General features: G+C 43.7%; 1 protein-coding gene across 3 annotated transcripts in view; it reads left to right on the top strand.

Annotated features, from left to right (window-relative positions):
- Cdk15 (cyclin dependent kinase 15) overlaps positions 1–22,814 on the top strand; it is an 88,473-nt gene that overhangs the window by 37,976 nt on the left and 27,683 nt on the right. For all 3 annotated transcript variants that reach the window (XM_021169327.3, XM_085838600.1, XM_021169401.3), the window contains exons 9-10: positions 6,840–6,933; positions 16,100–16,163. In XM_021169327.3, the coding sequence (XP_021024986.1) occupies positions 6,840–6,933; positions 16,100–16,163 (158 nt within the window). The remainder of the gene's footprint in view (positions 1–6,839; positions 6,934–16,099; positions 16,164–22,814) is intronic.

The following is a 22,814-nucleotide window of genomic DNA, read 5'->3' on the forward strand; positions in this document are numbered from 1 at the left end:
GTAGAGAACTTGCTTAGCACACACACACAACTCAGTCTCTCCCATCCCTAGCACCCTGGCAGGTGTAGTGGTGAATTCTTATATGCTCAGCACTAGCGAAAAGGTGGGGATGGGCTGGTGAGATGGCTCAGTGGGTAAGAGCACCCGACTGCTCTTCCGAAGGTCCAGAGTTCAAATCCCAGCAACCACATGGTGGCTCACAACCATCCGCAATGAGATCTGGCACCCTCTTCTGGAGTGTCTGAAGACAGCTATAGTGTACTTACATATAATAAATAAATAAAATCTTTAAAAAAAAAAAAAAAAAAAAAAGGAAGATGGTGGGGGTGGCAGAGCGGGGAGCTAGAGTTCAAGGCCATCTCCAGCTATGTGGGGAGTTTGAGGTCAGCCTGAATGCTGGAAAACAAACCTGGGTCCTCTGCAAGAACAGCAAATGCTCTGCTGAGCCATCTCTCTACAGTGGTTAAAACTTTTTTGAGACCCTTTTAGTTATTAATGTATCTTACCTAAGTGTCAGTTTAAAATCTAGATCTTGAACTCTTTATATCACTGTTTACTAAAAAGAGCTATGGTTCTTGGAGCAATTGTCTGATTTTAAGGTGGGGGCAGGGTACTCTAAGAGGGACCTGGAACATCTTGTTGGACCAAACTGTATTCTTTTTTTCCCTATTAATTAATTAATTCATTCACTTTACATCCGATCACAGCCCCCTCCTCCTTCCAGTTCCCATTCACACAGCCCCTTCCTAACTCCCCTTCCCCTTCTTCTCCAAGAACCAACCCACCCTGGCACCTCAAGTCACTATAGGACTAGGCACATCCTCTCCCACTGAGGCCAGACAAGGCAGCCCAGTTAGGGAAACAGGATCTACAGGCTGGCAACAGAGTCAGGGTAAGTCTCCCACTCCAGTTGTTGGGGGACGTGTATGAAGACCAAGCTGCACATCTGCTTCCTATGGGGGAGGGGACTAGGTCCAGCCCATGTATGCCCTTTGGTTGGTGGTTCACTCTCTGAGAGCCCCAAGGGTCCAGGTTAGTTGACTCTGTTGGTTTTGCTGTGGAGTTCCTCTCCCCTTCAGATCCCTCAATCCTTCCCCCAACTCTTCCACAAAACTTGGCATGCTCTGTCTAATGTTTAGCTGAGGGTCTCTGCATCTGTTTTGGTCAACTACTGGGTGGAGCCTCTCAGAAGACAGTTATGCTAGACCCCTGTCTGCAAGCATAGCAAAGTATTATTGAGAGTGTCAGAGATTAATTTTTGCCCATGAGATTGGTCTCAATTCGGGGTAGACATTGGTTGGCCACTCCCTCAGTCTCTGCTCCATCTTTGTCCCTGCACTTCTTGTAGGCAGGACATTTTGGGTCGAAGGTTTTGTGGGTGGGTTGATGTTCTTATCCCTCCACTGGGACTCTTTACAAAATGATACAAAGCAAATGGAGACATGTCAAAAGAACATGGGAAGCAGTCTAGGAAACTTCTTCTGGCTAAATCTGGGACACTTTTAACATCAAAGTAAATTATGAGAGAAATTAATTATAGCCTAGTGAGTAAAGTAAGAGTCCATACTGGAGACAGCTGGCTAGCGAGCCAGAGGGCTGGGAGGAGAAGTCCCTCCCCACCCCAAGCCCCCATAGAATGCCAACTAATGACAGAAGGGGAAAAAAACTGATACAGTTGGCAAGTCACTATTTTGCAACCAGTACAGTAGGACTAAGTTGAAACAGGGTTCAGCTCACCGATGTGTAACTAAAGGGGGACACATTGCTGAAGACTAAGATGTTTACATAGCCACAAAGCACAGCTGCACAAATTACTTATCAATTACAAGAAAAAATAATAGCTTTATGGCAGAGAAACTTGGTGGACCACACCTTACAGCAGCAATTAAAGGGATAGAATGAATAATGGGAAGCCCAACGTGTTCCTCCAACTAGGATGTACTTAGAACCCAATGCCATTTATAATATGGTATTCCTGGAAGAAGAAAATCTATCCAATTCTGATCACGAAGAAGTGTCAGAGAAGCCCAACTCCAGGAACAGTCTACTAAAGCAATTGGTCTCTAATCTTTGAAGGATCAAAGGTTTTGTGTTTATATATTTTTTTCAATTATTTTTCTTTTAGTGGTGCTGGGACTAGAACCCTGCATGTGCCTTGTACATGCTAGGCAAGCAGTCTATTGGTACACCGTGTACCCAGATCTGGAATCATAAGCCAGAGAAAAAGAGAGGACAATTCCAGATGGAAGGTGCCACAGAGACGTCTCATCCGTCCACATGCAGTCGTGGCCCTAGGTTAGATCCTGGGGGAAGCTGACCAATAAAGAGTACTATCTAACCAATGAGATGACTCAGCAAGTTAGGGCACCTGCCACCAAAGCCTGATAGCCTGGGATCCGACATCTAGAACCCACATAAGGTGGAAGGAGGGAACCAACTCCGAGAAGTGGTCCTCTGATGACACACATCCCACTAATAAATTAAAATCGTTTCCATTATTTCTACTCATCCCACTATTGTTCACTTAGTAAAAACTAAAAAGTAACACAAATAGAACAGCCGGCATTGCCCCTGGGCTTACTGGCTGCTCACTTTAAAGGCCTTGCTAAAAACTGGGCTTCACACCAAGATCCTCCTACTTCTCCTGCTTCTTTTTCAGGGTAATAAAAGGAGGAGTGGGCAGAGAGGAAGAGAACCAGGGAGTAGAGAGGATTCTATTCTGGTAGGCGCTGTATGCAACCCTCCGTCACTGGACTGCACACCTTTGTAGGCAGCCGTGGACCCGTGGCAGATGATTTTGTTTTTGGGGAAGCAATCATCACCTTTGGGGAGACCCTGTGGGCCACACTGTCAGTGGGGGCCCAGAGCAAAGGCACATGGCGCTAGCGAATTATGACAAAGGTTCTTAGCCAGTGTTCTCTAGTCTTCCACCACTTTCTCCTGCTTGTCTTTCTCCTTGTTCTCTTCAGAACTTAAAAGTCCCTCATTAGGGATTCTGAGGAGAAAAGATGTTTACACATAAAGGTGTAAACTCTATGTGGTAGTTTTTTGTTTGCTTGCTTGCTTGCTTTTGAGGGGAGGATCTATATTAACATAACATACAACAGCATATTTAGCCATTTGAAACGATCCAGTGGCATTCGGTACATTTGTGTTCTGTGACCATCTTTTCTGTGCATCTCTACGACCTTTCATTATCCCATACGGAAACTGTACTCCCACTAAACTTTCCCAGCAGCCCCTGGGAACCACCACTGCACTCTCTGCAGCTCAGCGCGGTTGATTGTTCAGAGTATCTCACATAACTGGAATTATACCAATACGTGCGCTTGCTCGTCCGGTTTCTTTCATTTAGTATAGTGTTTTTAAGGTTCATCCTAGTCTATTACATTCGGGTTTTTAGTGTGTTTGAGAGAGATGTGGGGGGGGGGGGAGGATAAGGGGGAGGGGGAGAGGGAGAGAGCTGCTATTCATGGAGACCAGAAGAGGATATTGGATCCCCTGGAGCTGGAATTATTGGTGTTAATGAGCTGCCCAATGTAAGTGCTGGACTCAAGTCCTCTGTAAAAGCAACCAGTGCTCTAACCACTGAGCCAACTCTCCAGCCCCTAGCACACTGGGTTTTAAGGATGGCTTGATTTTGAAACATAGGGTCCATCTTTGCTGCTGACTGCAGGTGGCTGCTGGCTTTCCAATTATAGAAAGCAGTCCCTGCCTGATTCTCTACTGTCAGACTTCTTGTCGAAAACCTTCAAATCTAAAATGTGGCCCAAGGAAAGTGACTGGAAATGTCATGTTATTGGCATCTGTCACGGTATGCTGAATTAGCTTCAACAGTAAAAAATGAAATATGAATTCATTTCGCCCCACAGAATTTTTATATGCTCCTCACATCTCTGAAAAGCTAAAACCTCCTGAGATGGTTTTCTCCCCTAGGGGTTTGCCTAAGGAATCCGAGGAATCTTGTTCTTCTGGAAGAATTTGTTCATGCTTAGAATAGAGAAGGGGGAAAATCGGAAGATAGCCAGAAAATGCAGAAAAGATTGTAGCTGTTTGTTCTAACTCGACTGAAGAACCACATTTAGAGCCATAAATTGACCCCTGCCAACTTGCCCTTCTAGAAGGATGCACTGTTTGAGGCCACCTGCTCTTTGTTTCCCACTGTGAGTGAGGCCTCTGCTACAGGGGCTGCTTCCTCCCACCCCACCCACCCACCCACCCACCCACCAGTATCTATGGACTGAAACCCCACTGGAAGCCGGGTGACAGACCGGCAGGGTGTAAGAAGAGTCACAAGAATGAAGACTGAAAACAAACCAGAAGAATAAAAGGAAATAGGAACTGGCTCCTTAGCTGGGTCTGCATGTGGAGAAAGTTTAAAGCAGGTGTGTGTGTGTGTGTGTGTTGTTGTTTTGTTTTGTTTGCTTTTGTTTTTTGTTTGGTTTGTTTTTTAGGTTTTGGTTTGGGTATGTGTGTGAGATAGTTTAGAGACCCTATCCCCCCACCCTACCCCACCACCACATTTTTTAAGACTGGGTTTCTCTATGTAGGACCTGGCTCTCCTGGAACTCACTCTGTAGACCAGCCTGGCCTCAAACTCATGGGTCTGCCTCTGCCTCTGCCTCTGCCTCTGCCTCTGCCTCTGCCTCTGCCTCTGCCTCTGCCTCTGCCTCTGCCTCTGCCTCTGCCTCTGCCTCTGCCTCTGCCTCTGCCTCTGCCTCTGCCTCTGCCTCTGCCTCTGCCTCTGCCTCTGCCTCTGCCTCTGCCTCTGCCTCACCTCTGTCTCTGTCTCTACCTCTGTCTCTACCTGTCTCTACCTCTCTGGAGTGCTGGGACTAAGGGTGTGTGCCACCACACTTGGCTCTCAAGCCGAGTTCTTAAACTGAAGAGACAAATAAAAATTAACTCAGTTCTGGAAAACAATTGCATAACAGGATGGTAGACTGGATGGTTTTCAGAACAACAATTATACCCCAAAATGCTTTCAGCTTTAAAAATGTTAGCTCAAACTCACTGAGTACAGTACTCATTGAAGTATTTAAGAATCAGCCTCTTTGTTTTAACAAAAGCATTAGATTAAATAATTAAAAATTTACTTAAATATTGATGGTACTTAATGGATCCAAGTCTAAGTACTGATTCAGGGGTTTGTCTTAAAATAATACGGAGCATAGGTAGAAGCATATACACGTGCATATACATATTACACACACATATATAATATATATATACTACATATAATATGTGTAGGGATATCCTTAAACTCTCAATCTGTTAGATATAGGTTTCAAGCTACTTAAAATGCAAATGGAGGGCTGGTGAGATGGCTCAGTGGGTAAGAGCACCCGACTGCTCTTCCGAAGGTCCAGAGTTCAAATCCCAGCAACCACATGGTGGCTCACAACCATCCTCAACGAGATCTGGCGCCCTCTTCTGGAGTGTCTGAAGACAGCTACAGTGTACTTACATATAATAAATAAATTTTAAAAATGCAAATGGAATTTTTTAACTAAACAGCATTTTTTTTCTCTACAACAGAAAGACCTATGCCATTTTGTGATGCTTGCATAATGGCCCAAATGTTCTAGATTTTGCCAAAATACCCTTTCTGTAACATTGTAATAATCCTAGTGTTGATGATAAAGGGTAGCATGAAGTTGTCCAACAAAAAGACTTCTTCCTCAGCTTCCCATAGTCACAAGTGTGAAAGACCGAGGTAGGTCCAGACTGTGGCTCAGTGGTAGTGAGTGTGCTTGCTAAATACTCAGGAAGCCCAGGTTTGGCTGCTAGCACCACAGAAAGAAGATACTATGAAGATATGCTTTGTTATAAGGCAACAAAAGCTTTCTTTTATTGGGAGGATGGGTAATTGAAGTAACTGAAGGGAAGCCTTCAAACAAGGAGGTTTGCTTTATTGGAACCTGTAGGTACCAAACGGAGAAGTGAATCAGACACATTTAGTAACATTCTTCAAGCAGGAGTCAAGAGTAAACTAGCTGTGTAATTGTAGAGTCACTTAGACGCTCAGCACCAGTGACGCCTAGTTCTTTCCTTTATGGCTTATTTTAAAACTTGCTGCACCATCAGCTCTTAACACAGAGGATGATACCATGGGTTAGCATATCAGAGATTCGGGATCAAATGCTGAATGTGCAGAAAGAACACTTAAACCAATTTATTTTATTTTAACGTTCCATTTTTGCCTGTATAAGTATGATATATTAGAAAGTAACCCATGCTTAATTAAATTTATACTAACCCTACCAGTAAGGATAAAATAAGCATTTTGACTACATCATAATAGGATTTACAAAGTGTGTGAGTGTGTGTGTGTGTGTGTGTGTGTGTGTGTGTGTGTTGTAATCTTTTTTCTGCCTGCTTCAACCTCCCAAAGACTAGGAATATAACCACACTCAGGATTAGAGTCTTCAAAAATATTTTTAAGTTTTTGATCAGCACAGAATAATTGTATATAGTTACGAAGTAATGTGCTTTTTTCTCTCCTAATGGCACATACCGTAACACCTTATGGAGGTAGCAACTTAAGTTTAATTATTTAAATTGGGGGCTCAGGGCTTTCCAACTCCACAGAATGGAGAGCTGGTGAGCTTAGGTGGCTTAAGGTTTACAACTGGAACATGCGCCAGACTGTGGCTAGCTTCGCTGCACTTGAACCATCTCTTTACTGTCCTCTCTTAGGAAAGTTTTTGGCACGGGGTTCTTTAATAGCATGTGTCCCCTGTTTAGCAGTATCCATAGTGTTTCTCAGAAGGAGGCACTGTAGATGTCCAGTTTTATATGAACAGCCTCCTAATGGATAATCTTGCTTCCTTTGCTAGGGGCGCAGGCTGCATCTTTATTGAAATGTTCCAGGGTCAACCTCTGTTTCCTGGGGTATCCAACATCCTTGAACAGCTGGAGAAGATCTGGGAGGTAAGACAAAAGTTCCTTATGAGAAAAAAGAAATACCTACATTACAAACTTGGAGATAAGTTTGTCTTAGAAATGGATGAAGCCGTTTATCTGCTCAAGATACAGAGCTGCACCTAAGGTGGTAGAAACTATGATATTTGTCACAGAAGTGAGTTCCTTCCGCATAAGTCATTAGGAAACTCCTGCTGTCCCATACCAGCCTATTAAGTCTCCCCACTAACGACATTCAGGGGTCCAGCTTTGCATGTTTATTTGTGTTTTCTTGGCACCCAGCAGCATTTTCTGGGCAGTACCACTTGGCCACTCCTGTGCTGACCCTGAATCCTCAATACCAGGAGAGAGGACACCAAATTTTCCTAGAATTTCATAAAACAGATTTCCTATGTTGTGTAGAGAAGTCTGGAATTTGTCATGCTCCTGCACATGGCTGAAGATGTTAAGGACCTTGGTTGCACACATGTGAATGAGTGTGTATGTGAGCATGAATATATAAGTATGTGCATACACGTGCATGAAAGGTTTTGTGTACTCGTGTGTATATAAGTGTGTGTGATAAATGTGTGTGTGCATGCACATCTGAATGGATGTGTGTGCCTATGTGAGTGTTTCCATTTCTTTCCTGATTTTCTCTGCTTTATTTCCACTCTGGCATATTTTGCTTTGCTTCACTTTGCTTTCTAGACAGTGATATAGCTGTGCTGTCTAGTTACCTCTCTCTGTCTCTGTCTCTGTCTCTGTCTCTGTCTCTGTCTCTGTCTCTGTCTCTGTCTCTCTCTCTCTCTGTCTCTCTCTCTCTCTGTCTCTCTCTCTCTCTCTCTCTCTCTCTCTCTCTCTCTCTCTCTCATGAGAATGATTTTTTTTCCTGTCTCAGTAAAGTATACCTAGCATTCTCCAGGTTGCTCAATGTGTACTAAGTTACAAACAGGTTTGATAAATTAGGTCTGGCTGTCTCTGGCCCAGTATTTTGCAAGTAACCATGAATGTTCTGTACGTATGTGTATGTGGGCATATTTTATAAACATATAACATATGTGAAGTGGAAACAAGGGTTCTTTGGAAAGTCAGCTGGATGGTGTTTTGCTGGGGCAAACATGTGAAGGAATTTTTAGCTAAAGTGGACACAGGTGAAAGGCTAAGACAGACTCATGAAGCAGACACAGGTGAAAGAATGTTCTGCTAAAACAAGCATGCAAAAGGATTAGTGATGAAAGATTCTTGGCTAACAACACATGTGCTGGTCTACCTTACATGCATCGTTGAGCTCCATTTGTCGGGACTCCATAGAGAGCAACTTCTGGTGATGTGCTGCAACTTCCTGCCACTTGCATGGACTCAGGCTGATTGGATGTACGTGCTGAGGCCGTGCACATGGTAGACACGTGACATTTGGAGGGAGTATAAATAGGACTCAACGGACAGTGACCAGTCTGGAGACAGAGCTTGGCTTGCTGGTATAGCTAGCTGTGCAGCACTTATTGGTCTCCCTTCTTCGCTGATCTTCGCTTCCTTGAGAGAGGCACAGCTGAGAACTTCTCCTGGCAGTCCTCCTGGTCCCTCCTGCTGACTCAGCTGAGGCTGAAACTGAGGCCCGTGACTCTGCTAGGCAGTGCCACCACTGCTGATTCGTGTTGCTACCCTGACTCTACCAAACTGGACTGCCGCTATGTCTGTGAAGTGTTTGCCAGAGGACTGAGCTGCTGCTTCGCTGCTAACCTGTGAACTGAACTGCCAATTTTCCAACAACGCAGACAGGTGTTGCTCCAAAGAACCTTTCTAAACAGGTCCACTTCCCCTGTATCCTTTCTTTTTCACTACCTCTGATGGGTAGTAGGCTGTAAGAGAGGTTAAAACATTTAAGAACCATGATTAAAAATAGAGTTTTGAAAAAAATTAAGTAACACATATGTAAAATCTTTTCTTGCATATGTGTATATAACACATGTGCATATATATTTTTGTGTAATTTTTCTGTGATTAAAAAAATTTAAATTCTTTCTTACATGTATATATATATATATGTTTTGCATATATACATATATATATTCAAGAAAGAATATATATGTATACATGTATATACATATATATATATACACACACACACACACACACACACACGGATATGCAAGAAAGAATTTTAAATGTTTTTTACTCACACACACACACAAAAGGCCAGTGTTGAAGTAGATGAGCGTTCCTGATATTAGCATTGCACAGTGTGTAGATGTTAAACCATCACATGGGACAGCGGAATGACTCACTGGGTAAGGACAGTTGCCACCAAACCTGACAACCTGAGTTGAATCTCCAGTCCACACTGTGGAAGGAGAGAACTCCCACAAAATGTTCTCTGACTTCCACACATGTGCCACCCCTAACATACACAATAAATAAATGGAATTAAATAAAAATCACATAACACCCAATAAGCCCTAGGAATGATGACAATAAAACGAGGATGTTGCTATGTTAACATCTAATCGTCCGGTCCGCTGCAGTCAGTGCATTCACACTGGTGGTCAGCGTCTCTGTGATCATCTCCAGAACCTTCGCATCATCCCCAGCCAAAGCTCTGCAGCCATAAACACCGTCCTGTCTAGTCTGCCAACTCAGCCCCCGAGAGTCTCTCTCGACTACTTTCTGTCTCTGTGACTTTGTGAATTATCACATGTCTGACATCACTGGAGTCGTATAACATTGGTCTTTCTGGGTCTGGCTTATTTCACTTAGCATAATGTTCTCAAGGCTCATTCATATTGTGTATGCATCAAGGTATTTTACACGGGGGGCCTTCATCAGCTGCTTTGCTTGGTTCAGCTCCTTGCCTTCTGGTGAAGATAAATTGTACTGTGAAAAATAAAGACAAAGTACGTAAATTAATCACTAACATTAAATTGTCTTTTGGCCACCTGGAGAAAATTATGGGAAATGTGGGACAAAATAGGAAGCACTCACAAACAAACAAACAGGTTGTTTTTTGCCCCCTAGCCAAAGAACATATTCTTAGAAAGAGCTATAAGGGCCACTTTGGATCGTCTCCTTGCATCTGAAGTGTCATCTGAGCTGGGGGTGGCTGATGCAGTGGCTTTTCTCGCCACTTAGTAGTTATGAAAATAGACAACGTTTGGACAGCATCTCTTGAGCTTTAGTTTTTTCATCTACAAAATGACAGTGATTGTATGATTTTGTAACCTTGTTATGGGGATTCTGAAATGTATGGCAAAGCCTGTAAGTGTTCGCTAAATATTTGTAGGGACGGGAGCAATGGCTCAGAGGTTAAAGGTTCCTGCTTGCCAAGCTTGACAGCCTGAGGTCAATCCCTGGGACCAACCACAAGGTCGAGGCAGAGAATGACTCCTATGGGTTGTGCGCATGCGCACACGTACACATATACACACACATGTTCAAACACTCACACACAGAATTGGGGAAGCAACTGAAAGTTTTCTTTCTTGAGTTTTCCTATAATCCCAGTAGGTGGAAGGCTGAGGCAGGAGGATTTCCATGAACTGAGGTTAATCTGGACTGTGTCGCAATTATCAGTCTATCCAGGACTACTTAGCGAGACCATGTCTCAAAAAAAAAGTATACACACTCCACACTCTCCTCTCTCCTCTTCTCTCCTCTCTCCTTTCTCTCTCTCTTACACACACACACACACACACACACACTCACACTTTCATACTCACACATACACACACTCACACAAACACTACTTGCACACACACTCACACATACACACACCCACACACATACATACACACAGTGTAGATATGACTATTACTCGCTGTCTTCTTTCATACACTGTTATAAAGATGCTTCAATACTGTAGCTGCTCTTGCTCTACTCGTCGCCAAGCAAGGACAAGTGGGATGGCTACTCTCCACCCTGCAATGGCCCTTCACACACTTGAAGATTTCTTTTCTACCTAGTTATTATATATGAACATTAACCATATATAGGTATTCTCTGGAGATTATGAGAAGCAAAAAGTAACAGAGAAAAAGGGACTCTGAGACACGTTTTTCAATCAGAGTAGCATGACGACTGACATCCCAGTAAAACCTATGTGAGCAGATGTGAACTGAGCATACTGTAAAAGGAAACACATGAACATAGCTAATGCACGCTATGCTGAAGTGACACGTGCTGTTAGAATGTTTGTAAAATGTCATATTTGAAAAGAATGTAAGTATATTTACAGGTTCCATTAACATTTTTTTTGTTGGTTGGTTTTGGGTTTTCGAGACAGGGTTTCTCTGTATAGCTCTGGCTGGCTTCCATTAGTGTTTGGAGAACTGTATATAAACCAAGTTTTTAAAAAACATTTGGAGCCCGGAGTGGTGGCGCACGCCTTTAATCCCAGCACTTGGGAGGCAGAGGCAGGCGGGTTTCTGAGTTTGAGGCCAGCCTGGTCTAGAGAGTGAGCTCCAGGACAGCCAGGGCTATACAGAGAAACCCTGTCTCGAAAAACAAAACAAAACAAAACAAAACAAAACAAAACAAAACAAAACAAAACAAAACAAAACAAAACAAAACAAAACAAAAATCGGTAAAATTTAAATAACCACGCCCTTCAAAAACAACCACTTTGCAGTTCTTTGTGCTCAGAAATCAGGACGAGTGGCTTAGATGTTTCCCTGGCTCTCTAGCTGTTGGTCCTTGGTGACTGACACTGCCACGTGACGAATATTTGTGTAGCCCAGTACATGCAGGAGTCTGTGCTGGAATCTGGAGATAAAACACCAGAAAATGAGTGCTGTGGCAAAAGCGAGTGTGTCTTAACGAGTCCCCCAACAGATCCTGCCTAGAAAGCCATCTTCATGCCTGTCTTTATCTTCAGCACGCTAAAGTAAACCACGGAGTTTATTTTGACATTTATGGGAAGTTATTTCAAATTTAAATCAAGTAGGCATCTCAGAAATAATACTGGCCTGGAGTCAGAACTCATGAATTCTGAACAGAGCTCTAACTTTGGGTATAACAAAGAACATGACTATAGCCAAACTCTGCGAGTCTCGCTGTCTTAAGGTGTGCTTTATTCCCTGGCTTCTACAAACAACATGCAAAGAGAATACTGTAGTCCCTATCATTTTAAAAAAGATTTGTCTAATATCTGTGATGTGTGTGTGTGTGTGTACATGTGCATGTGTATGTTCATGCCGTGGAAGCCAGAAGAGAGTGCCAGATGTTCCAAAGATACAGTTAGATGTAGCGAGCTTCCCGGTGTTAGTTTTGAGAGCTGAACCCAGGTCCTCTGGAAGAGCAGCAAGTACTTTTTAACCACCGAGCCATCGCCCCAGCCCCAGTTCCTGTAGTTTTTTGTTTGTTTGGTTGGTTGGTTGGTGTTTTTGTTTTATTTTGTTTTGGTTTTGGTTTTTTGGGACAGGGTTTCTCTGTATAGCCTGGCTGTCTTGGAACTCACTCTGTAGACCAGGCTGGCCTTGAACTCAGAAATCCACCTGCCTCTGCCTCCCAAGTGCTGGGATTAAAGGCATGTGCCACCACTGCCCAGTGTTCCTGTACTTTTAAATCATAATATTCTCCTCTATTCATCGGCTTTTCCCTTTTAGTTAGTTATTTCTGGAGTCTGAATAGCTGCACGGCTCACCGTGGACTTCCCTCTGTCCCAGGAAGATAGCTCTCTAGTGTTTGGCTATGTATTATGGCCAGATTCATTTTACTCAGGCAGAACTCTAGTTGCATCTCTAGTTCTGAATCCTGAGGGAAAGTGGACAAAATGATCACATTAGATGACTTTGTTGTTTTTTTCCCATGTAGTTTGGGGTAGGGGAGGGGGCCCTACCATGAAGATTACAAGGTAGCTTAAGGTACTCCATTTTCTCCTCCTACCATGCTGGTTCCCAGGCATCCAGCCTGGCGACAAGCTGCTTTACCTGCTGAGCCATCTCCGTGCCCAGATTTTGTTGCTTTATAACAACACATCTCAAACACTTGAGGTTTGGGGGGTGTTTTTTGTTGTTCGTTTGTTTGTTTTGCTTTTCCTTAGAGCAGTCTGTAACCAATGGTAAATGCTAAACAACATCAATAGTTGTGTTTCAGTTTGGTTTCCTTGTGCAAAATATGGTTGTAATTGTTATGTATTGGGGCAGGAAAGAAGTCTTTGGAGGGTATATGAGGACAGAACGGATGTGAGAGGACTATAGAATTTTGAATTCAAGTGTTTTATTTTTTTTAATTATTAGATTTATTTATTTGCTGTGTGTGCATGTGTGCATGTGTGCATGTGTGTGTATGTGCACATTTGTGTATATGTGCACATGTGTGCATGTGTGTGTATGTGTACATGTGCATTCATGCAGACATCAGTGGACATCAGAGGTGGCACAGCCTGCATGCTGACATCAGAGGAAAAAATTCTTGGCTTCCTCAGTGTTGGTCCCAGGGATCGAACCCAGACGATCAGATCCTCAGGGCTCCCCAAACGCTAGGCAAACTCTCTACCACCATGCCACTCCTTAGCCCCACTGTGATGGTTCATAATATGTATTCATTATAGAATGGCTAAACCATGCCAATTAGCATATGCATCACCTTAACACATGTATCTTATTTTTTTCTCAGAGATACTTTTGAGGTATCCCATGGTGCGTATGTGCTACACTCCTGCTGCAATAAACAGGAGCCATCTCTCTGACATGCTAATTTATTTTTTCCCCAATACATATGCTACAGGGCAGATCAGAGAGCAGCTTTTTTGAGAAGTCTGCCACTTTTCATCATGGATGGGCTAATTCAAATTCTCACCAAATTCCTTCACATCCTAACCAACACCATTCTTTTGTCCTGTGGGGGAGGGGAGGCAGGGTGTTGCAGTAGATGTCATGTAGCCCAGTCTTGGACTCCTGATTCTCCCAAATGCCGGACTACGGGTGTGTGCCACCATACCTGGTTTATGCATTTGTTGGAGATTGAACCCAGGGCCTCTCATATACTCTATGCAAGGACTCTACTACTCCATTAGCTGAGTCACATCCTCAATCCAACGGACACACAGTAATATTCCCATGGTCCTAACTATAGTTATTGTCCCAGCTGGCATTTCTCTGGTAATTAGTGATGTTGAACATTTTTTCACACCTTTGGCCATTTGTATTCTTCCTTTGGGAAATGCCTACTGGAGTTCTTTATCCGTTTTTTAAATTAGTAGATTCGTTCGTTCACTTGGTACTGAGTTCTCTGAGTTCCTTGTGCATGTTAGAGATCAATCCCAACCAGCTATATAGTGTTTTCTATCATTCACAGATTGTTTCTCCATCCCATTATTTCTTTTTCTAGGTGCCTTTGGTTCTCTGTGGTCCTATTCATCTAATTTTGCTTTCCTTGCCTGTGAAATAAGTTAAAAAATGGAACAGATTATAAAGTTTCTGAAGTTGTATCTTACTAAATGAGTTTCTGCCAAATGAATAATTGAAATTTTTAGTTTAAACGTCTAACATCTCAATTTAATAAGCTTTTTAGAATAAAATTTTTTTCCAGAAAACTTGGTATCCATCTGGCCTCAGTTAAACATAGTACAAAGTAACCAAGAAGCCTGGTAACTTTCACCTTCAAGATACTATGGATGTGTTTGCTATGCAGTCCTGTGTTGGTTCCTCCTCCCCGGCTTTGCCTTCTTTCCACTGAACTTTGCCAGCCAACAGAAGATGAATGGGTACCCCTGGGTCACGCCCACTTGTTTACACAGCATCTGTACAAACGCAGAGGAGACCCGGCTGAGAAAGAATCAGCCTCCCCTCCTCTGGGCTTCACCCACAAAAGAAGGATTGGGCTAGGTGGTTCCTCAAACTGGACTCCAGGGTTCTCAGTGTCCCCCCAGGCTTGGGATGGTTCATAGGAAAAGCTCAGAGTCCTCTCACTCACTTTTTCAGTTTGTTTAGAGAATGGATCAAAGCTCGGAGCTTTTACTTCGTGGCATGCCATCTCAAAACATATTATGGGAGGGAAAATAGCGCTTCAGTGTCTGTTGTGCAAAGGCAAGCGCAATAGACCCCACAAGCATACCTCTCCACCAGGGACCTAGTCACCACACCAGTGGGTTTAAATTCGTACATTCCTATTAGTTATACTCAGCCAGACAATTCACTTCCTGCTATAAAAGCTGGACCCGTGTCTATATTCAGTGTTTTACAGAAAAATAATATCCAGAGAAGAGCTACACCGTAGTGATGTAAAAACAAACTACAAGGACATGTCACAAAAGCCATGCTACTCAGTTCCCCCCCCCCCCCACATAACTGGGATTTGTACCCACCCTCAAAGGGTGGGAAGATGGTGTCTGCAGAGCACCACGGTAATACTTCCGTCCAAACTCCATTTAGCTTCACACTCCAGAGGACTTTTATTTTCCTAGTACATCTTCATTAAAAACGAGAACTTAAATTGGGAGATCTGACGCAGAGGTCAGGTCCAGCAAGATGCCTTGGTGAGAAAAGGCTTGCTGCACAGGCCTGGAGACCTGAGTTCGATCCCTGGAACCCACGTAAAAATGTAAGGAGATAACCAACTCCACAGAATTGCCCTTTGCCTTCCATACAAGTGCCGTGACATACACACGCACACACAGTTCTGTAAAAGCATAAACCAGTTCTATCTCACATGATGTTACCATTACAATCTGCCAGTGGGAAACCAAATTATAGTCTAAGCTGCTGGATGTGAAGAAAATAAGAAAATGGGATGAGTTTAGCAGAAAAGGCAAAGATGGAAGCGGGATCATGCTCAGCCAGTGTTCTGCTGCCTAAAAGTCAGTAATCTGTATCCTTTTATCTTTGAGCACATCCAGGAACGGCTGGATGCCCGGGCTGAGCCATAACTCAGACCAGTGGCATTTCCTGCCCATAAGCTTCTAGGACTGGAACGAGAGACAGCAAACAGTCACTCCTCATGCTTCATACCCTAATCACTTGTCAGTCGTGCAGATTGAGTTGGTAGAAGCACAGGCTCAGGACTGTGCTTTGCACAATAAACTGAAAAAAATGTTAGAACTACTAAAAAAAAAAAAAGTCTCCTGTATGTCAGCTGGAACCCTGTGACATCACTAAATTCTTTATTCCTTCCTACTCTGGATTTTGTGTCTCTGTGCCTGCTCCATCCAGCCGGCTTCTTCTTACCTTTCTTACCTTTCTCTTTCTCTGGCTCTGTGTAGGTTCTGGGAGTCCCTACAGAGGATACCTGGCCTGGAGTCTCCAAACTGCCTAACTACAATCCAGGTACAGTTCTACATATCCCAGAAGCTGGCAATGCCAGGAGAGTGTTGGCCACACAGAGTGTTCATCCGTTATTAGACCCAGCAAAGATAGACTACCAGATTTTTATATTTTCCACTGACGGTTTTTATTGTTTTGTTTTCTCTATTTATTAATTTGTTTCTTTGTTTTATTTATTTAGAACAAAGTCTCATTGTGTAGCCCAAGCTAGCTTAGAACTTGCTCTGTAGCCCAAGCTTTCCTTGAACTCACAGAGAACTACCCACCTCTTTCCCAAATGCTGGGATTTCAGGCTTGTACCACCATGCCAAGCTTAATCCTTTTATTAAAAAGAAATTGAAATAACAATTAAGGTTAAATCAGTTCTCCAATGCTATAAAACTCAGGTAGCAAGGTGAAAATAATTAAAAAGGACTGTTACCATGGAACCTACATCTATTTCCAAGTACCCCACGGCTTAAAGGAACAGCATGCCTTGAATCCCATGAGCAAGGAATTGTTCTCATTTTTGAGCCTATGCCGGTCACTGACTTTATTTCCTACATGTTTGAGCCTTGTCTAAAAGGAAAGCTAAAGCAACAGAGGGAGCTAGAGGCACGCCGGACCTAGGCTAAGCCAGGAAAGATGCAACTAGAGAATTGTCTCTCTGCCTGACAACTGGTCATTTCTGTCACACATTGCCCTCCACGAGTAGCTGCTGGGGACAGATAGATATGAAGCAACAGTATTGTCCACAGGGAAATCTTTGAGAAGTGGTCCACAAGCCATGGCTGATGGTCAGAAAACCAAGAAGTCACTTCAAGGCATTGAGACGGAAGTGAGATTTCCAGTGAGCCAGATGATGAAGACAGGCCATCTCAGAAGCCCTGGGAACCAGCGAAGTGAGCAAAGGCCCTGCTGATGTAACCTCTCCCTGGCAGGATGGAGATCTCCCAGAGTGGAGGAAAGTGGTCTGAGCTAGACTATATAGTCTCTCTTTCCTCATTACTAAATCCCCAAATTTCCCCAGTTGTCATTTCAGATTTTGGTATGAGGTTTTCCTTGAAGAGTTTCATGAGAGCAAGGAATTGCAGGGAGACTTCAAAAGTGATTAAGGAGGAAAACAAGAAATCTGGGTGTGGTGATATCCGCCCGTAATAACAGCACTTGAGAGGCTAAAGCATGAGGACTTGGGTCTAAAAGACCAACAGAGAGAGAGAGAGAGAGAGAGAGAGAGAGAGAGAGAGAGAGAGAGAGAGATTGATGATAGGCTGGGATTTTCCCTCTGCATCCTGCATCTGTTACATTTGCTGAAAGAGCTATGCTCTATGGAAAGCTAAAGACTAACTGTAAAGTCCTTTCAACTTCTTCTAGAATGATCATATTCCTCGCTAAATTGCCTTAGGGTCATTTAGAACTGCCTTACTGTTTCTAGCTGTTTTTCCCCAGGCGTTTAACATGCTCGACTTGAGGTGTAGAGTAGTGTCTCTCCCTTTGGTATGAGGTGGAGGTAAGAAAGAAAAGCTGTTTATGGAGATCATTGTCCAGCCTGCAGCAGCTCCTGGCTCTAGTTGCCATGGTTTCCAGGAGAATCCTGTTCTCATCATTTCCCATCTATTCTGTAATCCCTCCCATCCACTCTTCTTTGCCTGTGTGAAATGGGCCCACTTACCTTCCTCCGCTCCCTAACATAGCTACAAGCAGAAATGTAGCCTCGAAACCCAGTTAGGTGCATATGAATACAAATTTGCTGTGGTACACATAGGCAGCTACCCCAAATATCGAATACTTGAGTTGCAGTTTTGGTCCAGGCAATAGTGAGATATCCCCATGACAGATGGTCATCAAAGCTAGGAACATTGCCAAACATTTCCCTGCCAGATTCCATGCTAAGAAGGTAACTGGGCTCTGTGGAAACAGAGAAATATGCCACGTTGTTCATTTTGCTGTCACGTCAAAGTAATGAGCGATTTTTTATTCACAAAGGAAATTCTCCAGTCCCACTATCAGCGGGGCTTATACTTTTGCACTGTTGCTCCCTTCTGTTTAAGAAGAAGAGAAGCAAGACTGTTTCTGAGCACTTCCTATTTGCAGACTGCTGCAGTCCCTGGATGGGTGAGCTGTGTGCGTGAGTCCACAGAGCATGGGTTTGGATTCATTCCCCGATTCTCACTGTGACTGCAGTATTCCTTAGTGAGGGCTGTTTCTGTGCGTTTGGGAAGCCTATGGTTGTGGGTCAGGCTAAGCACGAGAAGAGACTTGTAACCTTAATCACAGTCAGGGTTTCTAACCCCACCTTTGTTAAATCTTAAGACTGTGGCATATCTTGGGCTTGAGGTTGGTACCATATTAATAACTCGATCTAAGGGACCATGTTTTAAAGGATCATCAAGATTCCTGTCCCAGAGCAAGTCTTATGAGTAAGCAGGTCTCTCTTGGGGCATGTCCATCTGCTCCCATTCCTGAACTGCAGCTTACACTTTCCACAGACTTGAACTGAAGTGATTTAAGAGACACTGAAGAGGAAGGGAGCGTTAGAACATTATGAGTTACCCCTATTCCCATCAGCAGCCCCTTCTCCATCCTCCCCTCCCCCACACTATTCCCAGGCTCTGGTTAACTGCTGCCTTAATCTCTTCTTCAACATTTACCTTCTGCAGACAAGTGAGGGCATGTGAGATTTGTCTTCCTGTGCTCAACTTAGTTCGGTTAACAGTTTTCCTCCATGTTACTAGAAATGACAGAATCCCATTACTTTTTATGAATATGTAGTATTCTGTTACGAGTATAGAGCAACTCATGGTTTCCATTTTTGTTTCAAGTGATGCCTACCATAGTCCATTAGGCGTTGGCTAGTGTAAGCAGTGCTGCAGTGGACATCAAGTAGAGCTGTGTACGAAACACACTGGCTTCAGCTCCCTTGGATATTTGCCCAGCAGTGAGACTGCAAGATCCTAGGGGATTTGTTCCTGGTTTTCTTTAAAATAAAGATTTATTTCATAAATCTTTTCATAGCAGCTGTGCTCATGTTCATTCCTAGCAATAGTGAGAATAGTGAGAGCCCCACTTTTTCAAGATTCCTGTCCCAGAGCAAGTCTTATGAGTAAGCAGGTCTCTCTTGGGGCATGTCCATCTGCTCCCATTCCTGAACTGCAGCTTACACTTTCCACAGACTTGAACTGAAGTGATTTAAGAGACACTGAAGAGGAAGGGAGCATCTTACTGGCATTCACCATCATCATCACCACCACCACCACCATCATCATCACCACCACCACCATCATTTGTATCTGGGGGGTACATAACAGAATCTTGTTATATAGCTCAGGCTGGCCTGGAATTAACTCCATAGCCCATGCTGGCCTCATACGTCACAGTGACCCTTCTACCTCAGCCTCCCAAGTGGCATGTCCCACCACACCCAGCTTACTTTTTGTCTTGTGGACAGAGTCTGCTCTAACTGCCATTTGACTCAGCCTCTTGGTCCTGATGCTCATTTCTCTGAGGATTATTGGTGAGTGTGTGTGTGTGTGTGTGTGTGTGTGTGTGTGTGTGTGTTCCTTGGCCAGTCACTTTGTTTTGTTTTGTTTTGTTTAAGAAATATTCATTCCAGTCATTTGGCCATTTAGAAATCCATGTGCTGTGTACTACTGAGCTAAAGTCCTGCCACACTCTCTACCCAGCACAATCAAAGGTGTTTGGCTGCTGTGCACTTGGGTGAACAGCACAGCCTCCATCCATTGGCCCCCATTGCTAGGCCTTGCCTGGGTAAGTCTCAAGGAACCACACTGATTCTGGTGGAGACATTAAAAATCTCCCAGTGCTGACTCCAGTAAGAACTAGCTTTCTCCCAGTTCTAGTGAGCAGGGCTTTAGGCTGTGGCTGATTGTAGCTGCTTGTACCTGAGTGAATCTGGAAGGAGAGAGGAATGTATCTTGAACAAGACTGCCCCCTTTTCCCCTTCCTTCCCTCTTTCCTTCCTTCCTCCTTCCCCACTCCCCACTTTAAGCAAGCTGGCTGAGAACTGTCTGTCCTCCACTTCAAAGGGCCAGTTGTCTTATTTTGATGTGGGCAGATTGAGAAGTAGGCTTTGAAAAATAGACTCTTTTTTTGTTGTTGTTTAATCTTTCCTCCTGGGATGGCTTTCAGAGCGGTATATCCAAGTGTCAGTGAGGGGGTTCTGACGAGCCTGGATTCCCAGACTCTCAGCAGGATCATCCTCTAACAGAAATATAAAAGTGAAATATTAAAAACCCTGCGACGTGAACTCCATCTGCAGAGTAGCCGGGGCCTTGCCTGCTTGTGCCATGGGGGAAAAAAAAAACAGATCTTGAAAAAAGAGGGAGGAGAAAAAGCTCTTTGACTAGAAGGTTTGCAGAGTTAGCAGAGCACGGTAACTTCCCCTCAAAGGAGTGGGTGTTGCTCTTCACCCCCACCCCACCCCAAACTCTCATCCTTTGACTCAGCCGCCAGCACTCACTAGCCTCCTCCTGCAAGGCACCCCCTTTCACATGCTAACTGAGGTGTCTATGATTGGCTGAACAATACACTGGTCACACTCACTAAAGGGCTGCTATCTTTCACACAATTAGCCAAGACACATTAATCAAGCTGACGGCACTGAGGCTGCTGGCCTGCAGTGGGGGAGGGGGAGATTTTAGTGGCTCTCCCTAAGCATCCCCAAGCAAAGATAGAGTCCTAAAGGGAATTCTTCTACCCCAATGTCTGAAGAGGTTAAAGCCCCAACTGACAAGGCTATCTGGGCTGGGTTTGTGGCACAGGAGAACCCAGAGGCTTAGAACAAACCAGATGTTCATCTTGGCTAAGGTCTACTAACTGAGAGACAGTAGTGTGAATTTGAGCAACAGACGCCTTTAGATGTTTTTACAAAGTTCCCCCAGCCTTGGTTCCTCCTCCCTCCATTCACAAGAAAATGCACTCAGAGTCATTGGAACCTCAGGCATTCTGAGGCCAACTAAACAGAGGCTATGCCCACCCACACAGTGTGGGTTTCCCTATCCAGACGGAAAGCCTACCAGAGAAGAGGAACAGACTCAGTTGAGACAATGTAACAACTGGTGTGGTGTTTGTCCTAAGCCCTTGAAGGGCATTAAAATATAGTTCATTCTGAGAGAAAAGGAAATGGTAGCGTTCATGCTTTTGATCACTATATATATATATATATATATATATATATATATATATATTTTTTTTTTTTTTAATTTTTCTTTTCCAAGTCCCCTTTTGTCTAGATTTTCAATGGCAACAGACAACAAGGTCTTACCTTGGAGACCTGTTTGCTTCAAAATCACATAGGGCTTTTCAGGGAATCAGCTAAATATTTAGACATGTCTCTGTTAACATATACGGAGGCCTGCTCCTCTGGAGGCAGTCCAGGCACCGTCTCATTAGATGCAAAGATCTTGTGATAAAGAAGAACTTTTTCTTCTGCCCACATGATCGCAGCGCAGTTGTGGTTTTTAATGTGTCACTGACTGTTCCGTCCAACCCCTGTTTGCTCCCCTGAAAGGGTCTGCTGGGCTCTGTTTGCTTCCTTAAACACAGTTTTTGAAAGCTCTCGTGCTGGGTGAGCTCAAATCCTAGCATTAAGGTACTGCTGAGTTCATTTCACCACGCTCAAAAGCGCTGAGTTTAAATCCCTCTCAATTCCATTTGAGGCACCAGAAGACTTTATCCTTCTTCACTAATGGTTCCAAGTTTACATCTAGATACTGGGGGTCAAGGACAGGAGAGGATTTAGAAATAACAGTGCGTGACATTAGTCAATGCATTTGCCAAATTGGCAATTAGTTCCTGATGTGCGTGCAAAGCACTTTACTCCTGTCTCTTTGATGCCTGTTCCCATAGAGAAGGGAGCAGCATCCACTGAGGCTGTTAGGACTTTTAAAGAAATATCTGCTGAAAAGCACGCCTGATTTCCTCATGAGCTCAGCCACAGGGAAGCATCCGGGATTAGGCTGGTTTTCAGTTCCAGGAAAGAACACCTCATCTGGGGAGTTTTTTCACTGGGGGAACTTAGTGGAAGGCAAAAAGGCAAAAAAAAAAAGGCTGCACGCAGAAAAAGCCCAGAGGCACAGGCACCAGAATCCATCTGTGCCCTTGCCCACACCCTGTTGGTTTTTTTGGTATGCTTGCTTTTGCAACTTTTAACCACTAGGTGGAAGCAAGAAATAACTGGGAAGGACAGCAGCAATCTAGTCAGATGGTGGAGCTTCACTCCTGAATTCTCCTTCTGACTGTAAAACCACTTTAAGATGTTCCCTGCATGTATATGATCTCAGGGCTGATTGTACATACAGGTAACATTAAATGGACTAAGCATGTTGTATTTATGTATTCAGGGATAGATCTTGAATTTGAGAGAGGAAGAGGGAGAAAGAGAGGGAGAGGAAGAGGGAGAAGGAGAGGAAGAGGGAGGCATGGGGAGATACATGTACAAAGTTGGAAGGAGGAAAGGGAGGAGGGGAATTATGTAATTATCATTTCATATATAGGGCATATATAGAGATATGTATATATGCCATATATATGTATGTGTGTGTATATATGTATATATGTGTGTGTATATATATATATATGTATGTGTGTGTGGAGATATATATATATATATATACAGTGTAAGAGCTGTGGGAGTCATGCAGGAGACAAAGACTG

The sequence above is a fragment of the Mus caroli genome, unplaced genomic scaffold (genome assembly GCF_978045245.1).
Source record: "Mus caroli unplaced genomic scaffold, Mus_caroli_1 scaffold_1, whole genome shotgun sequence".
Lineage (NCBI taxonomy): Eukaryota > Metazoa > Chordata > Mammalia > Rodentia > Muridae > Mus > Mus caroli.